Genomic DNA, 13,992 nt, shown 5'->3' with positions numbered 1-13,992 from the left:
TCTGGCCACTAAAAGCCAGTGGCATCACCTCTTCCAGTTTCAATGACAAATGTGTCCAGATGTTGCCAGATGTCCCGAGGGGGCAGTACCACCCCGGGTTGAGAATGAATGTTGGAGAACGTTGAAGCATTATGGGTGAGACTACAAAACTTTCAATGTCCAAAAAGCTGTTGGCACTAGAGGCTTCATGAGTTGGAGCTGGCTTCCCTGGATGGGTTGTGTCACCAGCTCCCGGGCCTCGCATGATCCCGGACTTGGTCCCAGCCCCTGTTTTGTAAGGTTGCTGTGAGCATTAGATGAGATATCCACGCATCTACAAAAGACCTGTTTGGTGATTGTATTCATTTCAGTGCTTCCTGTCTGCTTCAGGAACATGTTAATTTTGTTATTCCTGGACTGAATATTAAGAGGGGAAATTAATAATAAATTAATAGGGAGAAATACATACTTGCCTAATTATATGGAGCCTGTTTTTAAGAAAACACATTATAGGGGCTTCCCTGGTGGCGCAGTGGTTGAGAGTCCGCCTGCCGATGCAGGGGACACGGGTTCGTGCCCCGGTCCGGGAAGATCCCACATGCTGCGGAGCGGCTGGGCCCGTGAGCCATGGCCGCTGAGCCTGCGCGTCCGGAGCCTGTGCTCCGCAACGGGAGAGGCCACAGCAGTGAGAGGCCCGCGTACCGCAAAAAAAAAAAAAAAAGAAGAGATGACAGTTTTCCTCTAGTCTGTAGATTTCATTGCCCTCTGAGAGTTCACCTAGAAAACCACACACCGCCCTAACCCTACCACCCACAGGATGGAATGTGACCCTTGTTTGTCTCTGGCCTGCTGCCCCCTCCGAGCTTTGTTCCCATCTACCTCTTGGGGTTGGATCCCCACCATGGCTCCCCTCTGTAGCGGGAAGGCTGGAGGTAAAAAGGCCCCTTAACCCCTAACCTGTCACTGGGACACAGATTTAGAACACATTGGTCCAACTTATATGGCGAACTTGGGACTTCCCTTTGTTTGTTTTAGTTAGCTAAAAGTTAACTAGAAGCGCTTGCTCTGTGCCAGGGCCAGTATAAATGCCTGGATGGTTGCAGCTGGCAAGTAGCAAAATATCACCCTGTGTCCCAAACTCGATGGCTGTTGGAGGCCCAAGTTCTAACTTGTCAGAGAGTCCTAGCGATTTTCTCTTTCTCACTTTGAAATACGTAGAGCAGGCAGGGTATACAGGGAATGATATACTTTGCACCCACATGTCTGTGCACACCTTCACATTTTACCCTGTTTGCTTTAGATTCTTTTAGAAAGAAATGAATTATGACAAATAAAATCAAAGCTGCCTGTAGGATTCTTCCTGATGATTTTCCTGACTCACCTTCCCCTGGGGTAGCGACTCTCCTAAATTTGGTGCTTATCGCTACTTTGTATATTTTTATATTCTTACTACATATGTATGTTGTACATTAGCCTTTGAATTCATACCTTATATGTAAAAACAGTCATCAATCATGCTTTGGATTTTGGGGTTTTGTTTGCACGATTTAGACTGCAGTGCACCTTGTTGCCAGTGTGAATGTGGAATGTCGTATGAATAGACTTCTGAACTTACTAAAGATAATAGTCGTTTCTAGGTTGATTTATAATTAAATTTCTCTTTCAACCTTACATGAAAGTTAAAGAAACTGAGTATTTGTTTTGAGATGGAACCTCGTGGATAGATGTAGCTCCAATTCTTCCACTTTAATGCTTTTTTTTTTTGACTAAGTGAAAATTTATTGGTCCATTTCTCCTATTGATGGGCATTTAGGTAGTTTCTAGGTCCTGCAGTTACAACCACGCTGCAGTGAACATTGCTGCACACGTTGACTGGGGCGCCCATGGGAGAGTTTCCCAGGGAATATACCTGCCATGTAGGATATGTCTACTTTTACCTTTACTGGGAGTTTCCGAATTGCACTCTAAGGTGATACCTGTGTAAGGGGGTTGATTGCTCTGTATCCTTGACTCGAGACAATCTTCTCTTGCCCTTAACAGACTTAATATTGTTTGCCAGTTTGATGGGTCTGACCTAATATCTCACTGTTGCTCCAAATACGGTTTTGAGATTAGATACTGTGTGAGATTTAACAAAGTCCAAATGTCCTTTTCTCTTGATTTTCTCGGATCTGAAAAGAATCCTTTAAATACTAGATTCGTCTGGATCCTTGCAACTTCAGTATTTGCAGTACTTCCCATGCATCATCCAGGAAGTCCTTCAGTTGTGAAGCTGTGCTGTATGGCTTCATTCAGACAACTGTTTTGAGGTCTCCCTATTTCTGGGGCCTCCCTTTCTCCTTCGTCCCAATTTCTTGTTCTCCTCCCCAGTGCAGACTTCTCCTAAGGCTGGTCCTGGAGCTTTTGAAATCCCTCCTTCAGGCAGCTTCTGTCCACTCTCTTCCTCCTGTATTTGGATCCCCATCAGGGCCGGGTAAAGATTTTTATAATTAACGTAAATGCTGCATGAGTTCTACTGAGGCTTAATCATCCTGTGATGATGTCAGTAGGAAGTAGGGAAATTAACTTGGGGTGGGGACGGTGGCGGCAGGTGGATAGCACTTGGCATGATGGAGATTTCAGCCCACTGGGTAGTTAGCTGTGTATGTGATGAGACAGAAGAACACGGCAAGAGATAGTGACTTTCTCATTTTTAAGTATAAAAAGGAAACATAATTATATTAATTTTTATTTACATTTTTAATGTGTTCTTGCCCTTGATCAAATTAGAGAAAGATACACTTTTTTTTTAATTGAAGTATAGTTGACTTACAATGTTGTGTTAGTTTCAGGTGTATAGCAAACTGATCAGTTTTATATATATATGTATATATATATATACATATATATATACATATATATATATATTCTTTTTCAGATTCTTTTCCCTTATAGGTTATTAGAAGATATTGAATATAGTTCCCTGTGCCATACAGTAGGTCCTTGTTTTTTATCTATTTTATATATAATAGTGTGTATCTGTTAATCCCAAACTCCTAATTTATCCTTCCCCTGCCTTTCCCCTTTGGTAACCATAGGTTTGTTTTCTATCTGTGTCTGTGAGTCTAGAGAAATATATACTTCCGATTGGCTGGTTTTACTTGGTATAAGACACTCTATATCCTGCAGTAAGTATATTGCAATTTTGCTCTTTAATTCAAGGGCATATTGAAACAAACTTCATAGAGAATTAGACGAGAATATAAAAATCAATATACTCAAACGTATACATGTTTCTTGCGAAGTTAAGTTAGTGATGGTGATTTGTGAAGCCTCCGAACTCTCGGGCTGTCCCCCCACCTCCTGCTTCACTTGAGAGTTTTTCATTCACAATGACCATTTTAATGGAAATGTTCAGTCCTTAGAAGAACCTGGAATGTGCATTATTTAGATTTTACTGGACAAGTGGGATTTGTTTCTTCTACCCTAGTTATCAAAAAGATTAACCCTTTGACCTCTACACTCTCATCGCAACCACCCTGACAACAAAGGGGTTATTTGTACAAAATAGTGGGAAAAGCAAGGCTTTATGCCAAGTGGGATGTTTCTCGGTTGAAGGAGGTGGCAATCACCGCACACATTCTTTCGCTCGTGTTGCAGGCGTCTGTGGAGGCTTCTGGTGAGACCGCATTATGCAAGACTGGATTTCCTGAAGATGTTTACAGTGCAGTCCTGTCCCAGGATGTGCTCGAAGGACAGCCTCTTCTCAATGGTAGGATCTCAAAAGATACGTTTGTACACACAGCGTCTGTGCTCTTGAAACACCGTTCCACGCTGCAGTTAAAAAAAGTCTCTCAATGATCTCTACTGTACAATAAGTCTGAATTTTTCACTGTCCCTATAGTGAAACTGTAGGGACTTTATTTTAGGATTACAGAAGAGCTCACGAATCTCTTAGGTACATAACTGGAAGGCTCCCGATCTCTTGGAAACATCAGAGAGCTTTCATTTTCCATTTATGGTGGAAACCATCACACAATTAATTTTTACAATTTTCAGCCTACATTTTACTTATGTTGAAAAATCATATTTACCAAATATCTGATTCTGCTGCTTTTAAAAATTATTTACAGCTATCATCTGCTTAGTATTTTGAATCAAAGAAATGGCTATAATGTTATCTCTGCTGAGACATGTCAAACTTTAATATTTAGCAAAATTATAATGAACAGATTTAGCAGGTAAAGAAAGTCTCAAGACAGGAGCATGAAATCCATATTTTTATTATGCCATTGTTTATAGAAATTACTAGATAGCTGCTTTAGTTGTAATATATGTGAATTTCCAATATAGACTCATCTCCTATCTAAATATGGATCAAGGTCATCATAGTTATCAAATGAAAACTCTTGCCAATAAGTCTAGATTAAATCTGAAATAAAACGAAATCAAAAGCAAAATTCAAAGTCCCTTCTGTTACCTCTAATTGAAAGCAAATAAAATTTTGGGTAGTAATATTTTCATGGACTTATTTATCATTACACAAAATGTCATTGAAATAGGAAAGCAAGAAGAATTGATTAAGAAGTTGTATTTGGGTTCTAATTTCCCACAAATCGTGCGTCTCTCTAAGCCTGTTTTAGACAGTCGCTTTTAGAAAATCTGAGCGACCTCAACTAATTAATTTACACAGGACTCTACCACACAGCCTTAATTGAAGTGTCTCTGTAGCTCTGACAAACCTTAGTGGTACCATACTTAAGAATACCATAGACAGAGGACTTTGAAATGTAAATGGACCCTACTAAGCATCTGTGGTGCAGGTTATCTTTTATTTTAATTTCTGTTCTGATTGTGATTTGCTTACACCTATGTGATCTTTCCGAAGTTGATTTTTTTATTTAAAGACATCCTCCCGTCCCTGCCTCATCACATGGTATTTTAATGAGTAAATGTTAAATCAGTCTGTCTCAATGCTGAATTGCTATCTCATCTAGTGGTTAATGGTTGATGCGAGAGAGGTTTAATTCAAATCAAAGTGTGTAGATTTTTTTTAACTTAATACAAGTCTCAGAGTTCTGCACATTTGTCATTTTCTTTAAATCTGTAAATTATTATGTGGCATCCTAGGACCTATGTGACCTTAAATATTATTTGAATGCTGAAAAAATATATTGATATGATTCTAAAGAATAATTCAGGCAGAGCAAAAATGTCAGTGGAAGTTGTTGCATTTTTGCATTTTATTTTTGAGATACATTTTTAAATGGATAATTCCTTCTCCTACTTTCTTCTTCTAAAATCTTGTTGAAATTTGCTGGTTACAAATAAACAGACGGTCTGTCTCTAGAAGCCATTGAGTTAAGATGAAATACATTGGCATGCTGAATAGTTTTGAAAATGAAAGCCTGTTTTTTAGTTATTAGATAATGCTGGTGACAGTAGAAACCGTCATTTTAGTATAACCTAGAAACTTGGAACTTCGCTGGACTTGTAAATATAAAAGATTGAAAATACTTCTGACTTTGTGCTCTAGCCATCTCTGAGGGGAGTGTGTATGACAGTCTCTGGTAGAATTTCTGCGCTTTCCGTATGCCCAGTTATTACCATTTTTATCTTTTAGCCTTTTTGATAAAACTGTTTCTCTTCTGACACACCATTATTTTTTTTTCTTTATCATTCATAGAATATGTTAAAGAACACCAGCATCTCAATGTGTGAAACGTAAAGTTCATAGTATTGATTCCTAGAAAAAACGGGTTTTTTTGGAAGGAGGAGGGCTTTTGTGAAACATCAACATTCCTTTTTACAAGAGTGTTGTCACCGGTTATATTTATTTGGGAGAATTGTTACTTAGAAGAATTCTAGTTATTTATTATTTTTTTTTACCTTTTCTGTCTTTTTGGAGTTTTTAGTGAGATGATAATCCAAAGTTGGGTGTGTCCACTGAACCCAAATAAATACCATACCATAATTATATTCACGAATTCTACGTTCTGCGCTAAGTCCATTCACCATGTATATTCTAAAGCTGAGAGGAATCTATTGCAAGACCAACCAGAGTGATCACTTTTGCCATGGTTTTATGATTTACAGTGTTCAAGGAAAGAAGTAATTGTGCATAAGAAATATGCAACAGTTTTCCAAGGCATTTGCCTCATGGCAGGTTCTACCGTATTAAGGTTGACATTAGAGTCTAAAAACCTGTTGAAGTCATGACTCCTAACTCTTGATGCTTCCTTTAATTTCCCACTGATGACATTTGGAGAAAGGAGGACAGTAGTCCAACCGTATGTATAGGATGGTTTCATAGTGTACGTTCCTGGTGCACTAGACTTTGTACAAAAGTTTAACATTTGGGTGTATAAGTGCCACGAAAGCTGATTCTTTTTCAAACAGTGAAGTCACAGTCTTTGTGAAGGTGCTTGAAAAACATCAAGCATTGGCTAGAGAGAGACAGTGTTATAGTCATGTTAGAAAAGCGGGCTCTAGTCTAAAGAGCGTCCTCTTCTCCCATCCTCCCCTTCTATTTTCTGCCGTTGTAATGAATTTCATAGAAAGACTGGACCCAATGAGCTAGTGCTATCCCTCCAATTTCTCTTACGGTTTTCATCAGAGAGTTTTTGGTAAAATCATAAAGAGGGCAAATGTATTTTGTGATAAACCTTCATATTTCACATTATATCATGTTGAATATTTCCACTCTTTTGAAAAGAGGTCAGTACTTCAAAAAAATGGTTATCTAGGCCTCTCTCTGTTCCATTTTGTTAGCAAAACCAGATTTTACTTAACTGTGCCTCTATTTTTGCACTTACAGGTGGTTTCCAGTTTTTCTCTTACATATTGTGCTGCTGTGGAGATTCTTTTTTAGCGAACTCTGATTTTTCTTTAGGGATATTTTCTTTGGGGATTTGTGTTCGAAAGTAAAATTACTAGGTCAAAGGGAATGGAGAGTGTATATACTTTTTTGGTGCATTTTTGTAGAACTCTTCTTTTCAGGGCTGAAGGTATGTTAGTTCTTTTCTCCATCCTCATTACCATTGAATTTTACAATGTTTTTTATTTTCCTACTTCCCCTCAGGTGAAAAACATTCCTTTTTTATCGTGTGGTATTCTCTGTTTGCCTTTTGTAAATTAGGATCAATTTTAATATGTTTAGGTCGTCATTTTTACCTTGCATTTTTCTATTCTGTTTTAAAAGCATTTCTTGCCAACCCCCTCATTTTACAGGTAAGCAAATTGGAGCTCAGAGACATAATAGGCTTTTCCCATGACTGTACAGTTCTTTAGATTGTGAACTATAGATCCGGAATTAGAACCCAGCTTTCTGATACCTAATTTAGTGATGATGATGATGATGATAAAAAGCCATTATACAATAACACAGGAAAGAGTGAGAGCTAGCCTACCTGTCCATGTGTCTCGTGACAAGTTTATCTTAGAGTTGGTCTTTATTTCCCACTTAACACCATGGTTTGTGTGTTACTAGACGCATTTGGGAATTGGTGACGCTAAGGCAAACAAACCCCCCCTGTGATTAAAAAAATACCTCTCAATGCTTGTCACTATGAGTATTTTGTGCATACCTGTTTACAAGCAGAAACATTTAGGGCTTTAGAAAATAATATTTAGTCTTGAATATTTAACTTACACTCCACTGAACTAGAAAAAAATCTCTTGTGGGAGCACGTTACTTGAAATAAAATAACTGCAATCATAAATTTTCATTCTGTCACCAGCAGTGTGTCTGACACTAGGAAATAACAACCATACTGCAATAACAGCAGAGAGCATCTAAGCCGTTTTTAGGCTGGATGTAAAGAGTGATTTTCCCGTGTGTTTTGCATTGGTGGTCCGCATGCTTAGACATCTCGCTAAGTAAACTCCAACTCTGGTCAACATAAATAGCAACCTGCAATTACCAGGAAGCTCTTCAGTAATGCATTCAGACTCACCAACTCTGGGCAGCCCATGATGATTATTTTCAACTAGATGGAATTTGATTTAGATTAGTTTACTTACTGATTGAGGCTCGCCTGCATTAACATGCTGAGAGGAAGCTGTCATATGGTATCTTTAGATACCAGTACTGAATTTTTTTTTATTATCTAGCAGGACTATACAACTGCACTACTTTTTAGTAATATAAGTGCTTGTGTATGTTACGCATTACTGAATTGGGAAGCCATCTATATTTTAAGCAGTTCTGCTGTGTTCCAGGCTTGTATGAATATGTTAGGAAACCTTGGCTTTTGTTTAAATTAGTGTGGTTTTTTTTACATTTTGATAAATCTTTTTTTTGTTGTTATTGAATGTGTAAATGTTTTAAGATATTTAAAAGGTAGGTTTCTAAGCATCTTGTTTATACTGTTGGGCAGCCCTTTACACTTTACTGATTCCCAGTTGATTGTGGGAAAAGGTGTTAAGGACTGAGATCCATCTCTTGGATATTGATGATAGGCTCTTAGGAGTTACAAATGAAATAAAGACTCTCAGGGATGGAGAACTTTTTTTTTAATACCTTGTGGCATTTATTTTTTAAAGAACTATTAAGGATGTAATAAGATCAACATAAGAACTAAGAAATTTCATCCTTGTTTTCATCGTAATCATTTAGACTTTATTTAAGACTTGGGGGCTTCCCTGGTGTCGCAGTGGTTGAGAGTCCGCCTGCCGATGCAGGGGACACGGGTTCGTGCGCCGGTCTGGGAAGATCCCACATGCCGCGGAGCGGCTGGGCCCGTGAGCCATGGCCGCTGAGCCTGCGCGTCCGGAGCCTGTGCTCCGCAATGGGAGAGGCCACAACAGTGAGAGGCCCGCATACCACAAAAAAAAAAAAAAAAGACTTGGAATTTTTTATATCCCTTTCAATGTGATGTATTTTAGGTCCAGGTTTCTTAATGCAATGCTGCAAACCAAGATAAGCCAGTTTGGTTGGTCTCTCTCTCTTTTTTTTTTTTAAAGCCCTTTTGCAGTTATCCATAGCCTTCAGTAATTTGGAGTAGCTGAGGTCTGCCGTCTCACAAACTAGCAGCCAGATCTGTGATAAAGAAAGTAAGTCACATCTCACCTGTGCAAACGTATCGGCAAGCAGGCACTGAACGGTTTAAAAATCTGTCCTCCTAAGATCAGGGAGCCCCTCTCGGTCTGTCCTTTTAGCCTGTCTAGTAAGCATCTGGTGGAGAGTAGAAAATAAACACAATAAATAAGTAAAATTTACTTTATGCTAGATGCTGTGGTGAAAAATAATGCAGAGAAGGGAAATAGGGAGAATGTGTGGTTTTGTTGTTTAAATAGGATGGTCGGGGAGGTGTCATTGCATAGGAGACATCTGAATAAGAGTTGATGTTGCACATGGTCCAAGAGCTATAGATAACTGGGAGAGGAACATTTGAAATAACAGCAAACAGCAAGTGCAAAGGCCCTGAGGCGGGATTGTGTCTGAAATGTTGAAGGGGCAGCAAAGAGCCTCCATGTGACAAGACGTGGAGAGCGGAAGGGGCAGAGTAGTAGGGGGTGAAGTCAGATGAGGCTGGAGCAGTGGCGGGCCACGTTGTGTGGGGTCCTGTAGACCACCGTGAGGACGTAGGCTTTAACTACTAGGAGGCAGAAAGCTATCACAAGGCTTTCAGCAGAGGAAAGACATGATCTGACTGACAAAATAGTATTATTCTGGCTGTTGTGTTGAGAAAAACCCCAAAGGGGATATGAGGGGAAGAAGAGACAAAGTAGGAGGCTAGTGATAATCTAGGTGAGAGAAGACAGTGGCTTGAACCAAGGTAGTAGTTGTAGAGGTAAGAAAAGGGGGTGGATTCTGAATAGTAAAAAAATAATCTATTGAAGTGAAATTTACATAACATAAAATTAACCATTTAAAAGTGAACCATTCAATGGAATTTAGTGCCTTTCAGTGTTTTGTAAGCACCGCCTCTATCTAGTTCCAAATCATTTTTACCACTTCTAAGTAAAACTCCTTATCCATTAAGTATTTTCTCCCAAATCCTTTTCAGTTCCACAGATCTTTTGTGTCTGGCTTCTTTCACTTTAGCATGTTTTGGAGGTTCATCCAGATTGTAGCATGTATCAGTACTTCATTCTGTCTTACGACTGATAGTATTCCATTGTACGTATGTATATGTGTATATAGTTTACAGTTTGTTTACCCATCATTAATTGATGGACATTTGGGATCTTATCACCTTTTGGCTATTGTGAATAGAGCTGGTTTGAACATGGGTATACATATACTTTTTTGAGTACCTTTTTTCAGTTCTTTTGGGTATATACCTGGGAATGGAATTAAGACGTCATATGGTAATTCTGTGTTTAACTTTTTGAGGAACTGACAAGCTGTTCTCCACAGCAGCTGAATCATTTTGCATTCCCACCAGCACTATGCAAGGGTTCCAATTGTTTGGCATTCTCACTAAAACTTGTTGTTTTCTGTTTATTTTGATAGTAACCATCCTAGTGAGTGTGAAGTGGTACCTCTTTGTGGTTGTGATTTGCATTTCCCGAAAGACTAACGATGTTGAGACTCTTCTCATGTGTATCATTGGTATATCTTCTTTAAAGAAAGGTCCTTTGCCCATTTTTTAATTGTTTGGTTTTCATTTTTGAGTTGTAAAAGTTTTTATGTATTCTGGATACTAGACCCTTATCAGATAGATGATTTGTAAGTATTTCTCCTATTCTCTAGGCTGTCTTTTCATTTCCTTGATAACGTTCTTTTATGCAAAAAGTTTCTAACTTTGACGAGGTGCAACTTACCTGTTTTTCCTCTTATTGCTCTTGCTTTTGGTGTCACATCTAAGAATCCATTGTAAAATCCAAGGTCATAAAGATTTATTCCTGTGTTTTCTTCTAAGATTTTTATGATTTTAGCTCTTCTATTTAGATCACTGACCCATTTTGAGTTCATTTTTGTATGTAGTGTGAGATAGGTGTCCAACTTTGTTCTCGGAATATGTTTTGGCAGTAGAGCTGACAGGATTTGATGGATTGGTTGTGAGAAAAGAGGGGTCAAGGATGACTCCGTGATATTTGGTCTGAACCCTGGGTAGGACATTAGTCACTGTGATGGGAACGATCAGGAACTTGGTTTGAGTGTGTGGAGATGAATATCAAAGATAGGTAAGAAGACATTGAGTTGTGGGTTTGGGGTTTAGTGGAGTGGGCTGGGCTCTAGAGTGGGGCGTCCTAAGTGTATGAAGGAAAGCCATGACCCAGGGTGAAATCATAAGAGGATTTTCACTAAGTGTGAGGAGGAGAAAACCAAAGAGAGAAAGAAATGGTTTCGTATGGTGCCTTTGAGCACTCCAGGGTTAGGAAGTCAGGATTAAGAGGTGGTATGGAGATAAACAACAAGGTCCTACTGCATAGCACAGGGAACTATATTCAATATCCTATGATAAACCATACTGGAAAAGAATATGAAAAAGAATGTATATAGAGAGGTACATATATGTATAACTGAATCACTTTGCTGTACAGTAGAAATTAACACAACAGCAGGTTCCCACTAGCTATCTGTTTTACACATGGTAGTGTATTTATGTCAAACCTAATCTTCCAATTCATCCCACCCTCCCCTTGCCCCCTGTGTCCACCCGTCCATTCTCTATGTCTGCGTTTCTATTCCTGCCCTGAAGATAGGTTCATCTTGCTCTTTGATGACCTAGATGGGTGGGATGGGGTGGGGAGGGAGGTCCAAGAGGGAGGGGACATAAGTATACATATAGCTGATTCACTTCATTGTACAGCGGAAACTAACACAACATTGTAAAGCAATTATACTCCAATAAAAAAAATTAAAAATAAGTTTACATTGTAAATCAACTCTACTTCAATAAAATAAAATTTTAAAAAACCCCAAAAGATTGGTTTTATGCCTTTTTCAACATGATAATGGGCATTTCCTCTAAAATTTAGATAGTTTTTGACTAGGGTCTCAAATATGTGGGATATATGGCTGTTAAAATTTTATGCAGGAGCTTTTTCATCCCTTTACAGTTATGATTTCTTATTTTAAAGATATGACTGGGGCTTCCCTGGTGGCGCAGTGGTTGAGAGTCCGCCTGCCGATGCAGGGGACGCGGGTTCGTGTCCCGGTCCGGGAAGATCCCACATGCCGTGGAGCGGCTGGGCCCGTGAGCCATGACCGCTGAGCCTGCGCATCCGGAGCCTGTGCTCCGCAAATGGAGAGGCCACAACAGTGAGAGGCCCGCATACCACAAAAAAAAAAAAAAAAAAAAAAAAAGGTATGACTCAAAAGGAAAAAAAGAGGAGGAATGGAGACCAAGAAAGAGTGACCAGAGAGTTAGGGGAAAAATCAGTAGGATGTGGTGTCTTCAAAGGCATGGTGGTAGCTGGACGTCTTTGACTCAGGTGTATTCCACAGTCAGGTGGAGGAAGGAAGCTGGCTACAGATTGAGTTTTCCTTCAGAAGGAAGGAGAGAAATTGGGTGGAGGTTGGAGAGGGAAGCAGAGTCAACCACGGATGTTGGGTTTTTTTGGTTTTTTGTTTTTTTATTTAAGTAAAGTTGAATTACAATGTGTTAATTACTGCTGTACAGCAAAGTGACTCAGTTATACATATATACATTCTTTTTCATATTCTTTTCCATTATGGTTTATCACAGGATATTGATTATAGTTCCCTGAGCTTTACAGTAGGACCTTGTCGTTTATCCATCCTATATGTAATAGTTTGCATCTGCTAATACCAAACTTCCACTCCTGCCCTCTCCCACCCAAGGATTTTTTTTGTTTTTTTTTAAATTGAATTGTATACTTTATTTATTTATTTTTAAATTTATTTATTCTTTATTTTTGGCTGTTTTTTGGGTCTTTGTTGCTGCATGTGGGCTTTCTCTAGTTGTGGCGGGCAGGGGCTACTCTTCGTTGTGGTGCGTGGGCTTCTCATTGCGGTGGCTTCTCTTGTTGCAGAGCATGGGCTCTAGGCACTCGGGCTTCAGTAGTTGTGGCACATGGGCTCAGTAGTTGTGGCTCGTGGGTTCTAGAGCACAGGCTCAGTAGTTGTGGCTCATGGGCTTAGTTGCTCCGTGGCATGTGGGATCTTCCCGGACCAGGGCTCGTACCCGTGTCCCCTGCATTGGCAGGCGGATTCTTAACCACTGTGCCCCCAGGGAAGTCCCAAGGATAGTTTTTAAGGATGGGAGTAACATGTTTGCATGTTGATGGCAAAGACTCCAGTAGGGAGGGAAAGTGATGGTGCAGAAGAGAGGAGACAATTACCAGGGCAATATCATGGAGTGAACTAAAAAATGAGATCATGTGGGACTTAGAAATCTGTACTTATGATGAGCTCCACGGTTGTTCTTATGTACCTGCCTTTGGGCACCACTCTAGCCCATTTTGTTGAGTTACTCCTAAAAGGGTTTTAAAGTCCTTCCTTTCAGCTTGATGATTTTATGTCAGCAGAAGGTTTGCTGTACAGAAATGGCAGCTAGGATAAAAATGAAACCCTTGTGGTGTTCAATGATGTAAACAGTGTTTTCATCATTGTAGCATCCCTGACAGATGGTTATCCAGTTTCTGCAAGAATACCACTGCTCCCCCCTCCCCCCACAGGAGGAGGAGATCACTCCTTTCCAGAATCTGCTCCATCGTTGGAGAGCTCTTACTGTTAAAAAGTGATTTCTGAAAAAGTTTAACTGAAGCATATGTTCCTAAAGATTTTACCCACTGGTGCCTGTTTCGCCACTTAGCACCGCACGGAGAAGCGAGTGTGTTCTCTTATGCTCTGAGGTAATTCATTTCATCAGTTTTTGTTCAATGAGTATTTTTGATCATTCATCACATGTCAGGTCCTTTTCAAGGAACAGGGCAATGCTGGTCAACAAGATGGGCAAAATCCTTGCAGTGGAAACTTACACTGAGAGATCCTTCAGATACCTGAGCATAATCACCTTGGCTCCTTAAATCTCTGCTGCAGGCTGAACATCAAACCGTCTCTTCCGTGGTGTTTGAACATTCTGGTTTACTCTTTCCTTTCAAACAGAGGAAACTGAG

At 39.6% G+C, this 13,992-nt stretch overlaps 1 protein-coding gene across 1 annotated transcript in view; it reads left to right on the top strand.

The window, feature by feature from the left end:
• Window positions 1-796: 796 nt before the first annotated feature.
• The window catches only part of CDH2 (cadherin 2), a 187,280-nt gene continuing 174,084 nt past the window's right edge, over window positions 797-13,992 (top strand). Inside the window, exons 1-3 of the mRNA XM_024739370.1 lie at window positions 797-911; window positions 2,350-2,452; window positions 3,510-3,730. Coding sequence (XP_024595138.1) covers window positions 797-911; window positions 2,350-2,452; window positions 3,510-3,730 — 439 coding nt within the window. The remainder of the gene's footprint in view (window positions 912-2,349; window positions 2,453-3,509; window positions 3,731-13,992) is intronic.

This window comes from Neophocaena asiaeorientalis, unplaced genomic scaffold (genome assembly GCF_003031525.2).
Source record: "Neophocaena asiaeorientalis asiaeorientalis breed wild unplaced genomic scaffold, Neophocaena_asiaeorientalis_V1.1 scaffold42, whole genome shotgun sequence".
Classification (NCBI taxonomy): domain Eukaryota; kingdom Metazoa; phylum Chordata; class Mammalia; order Artiodactyla; family Phocoenidae; genus Neophocaena; species Neophocaena asiaeorientalis.
The sequence above is the reverse complement of the archived record's forward strand: the minus strand, read 5'-3'. Positions and strand labels throughout refer to the sequence as shown.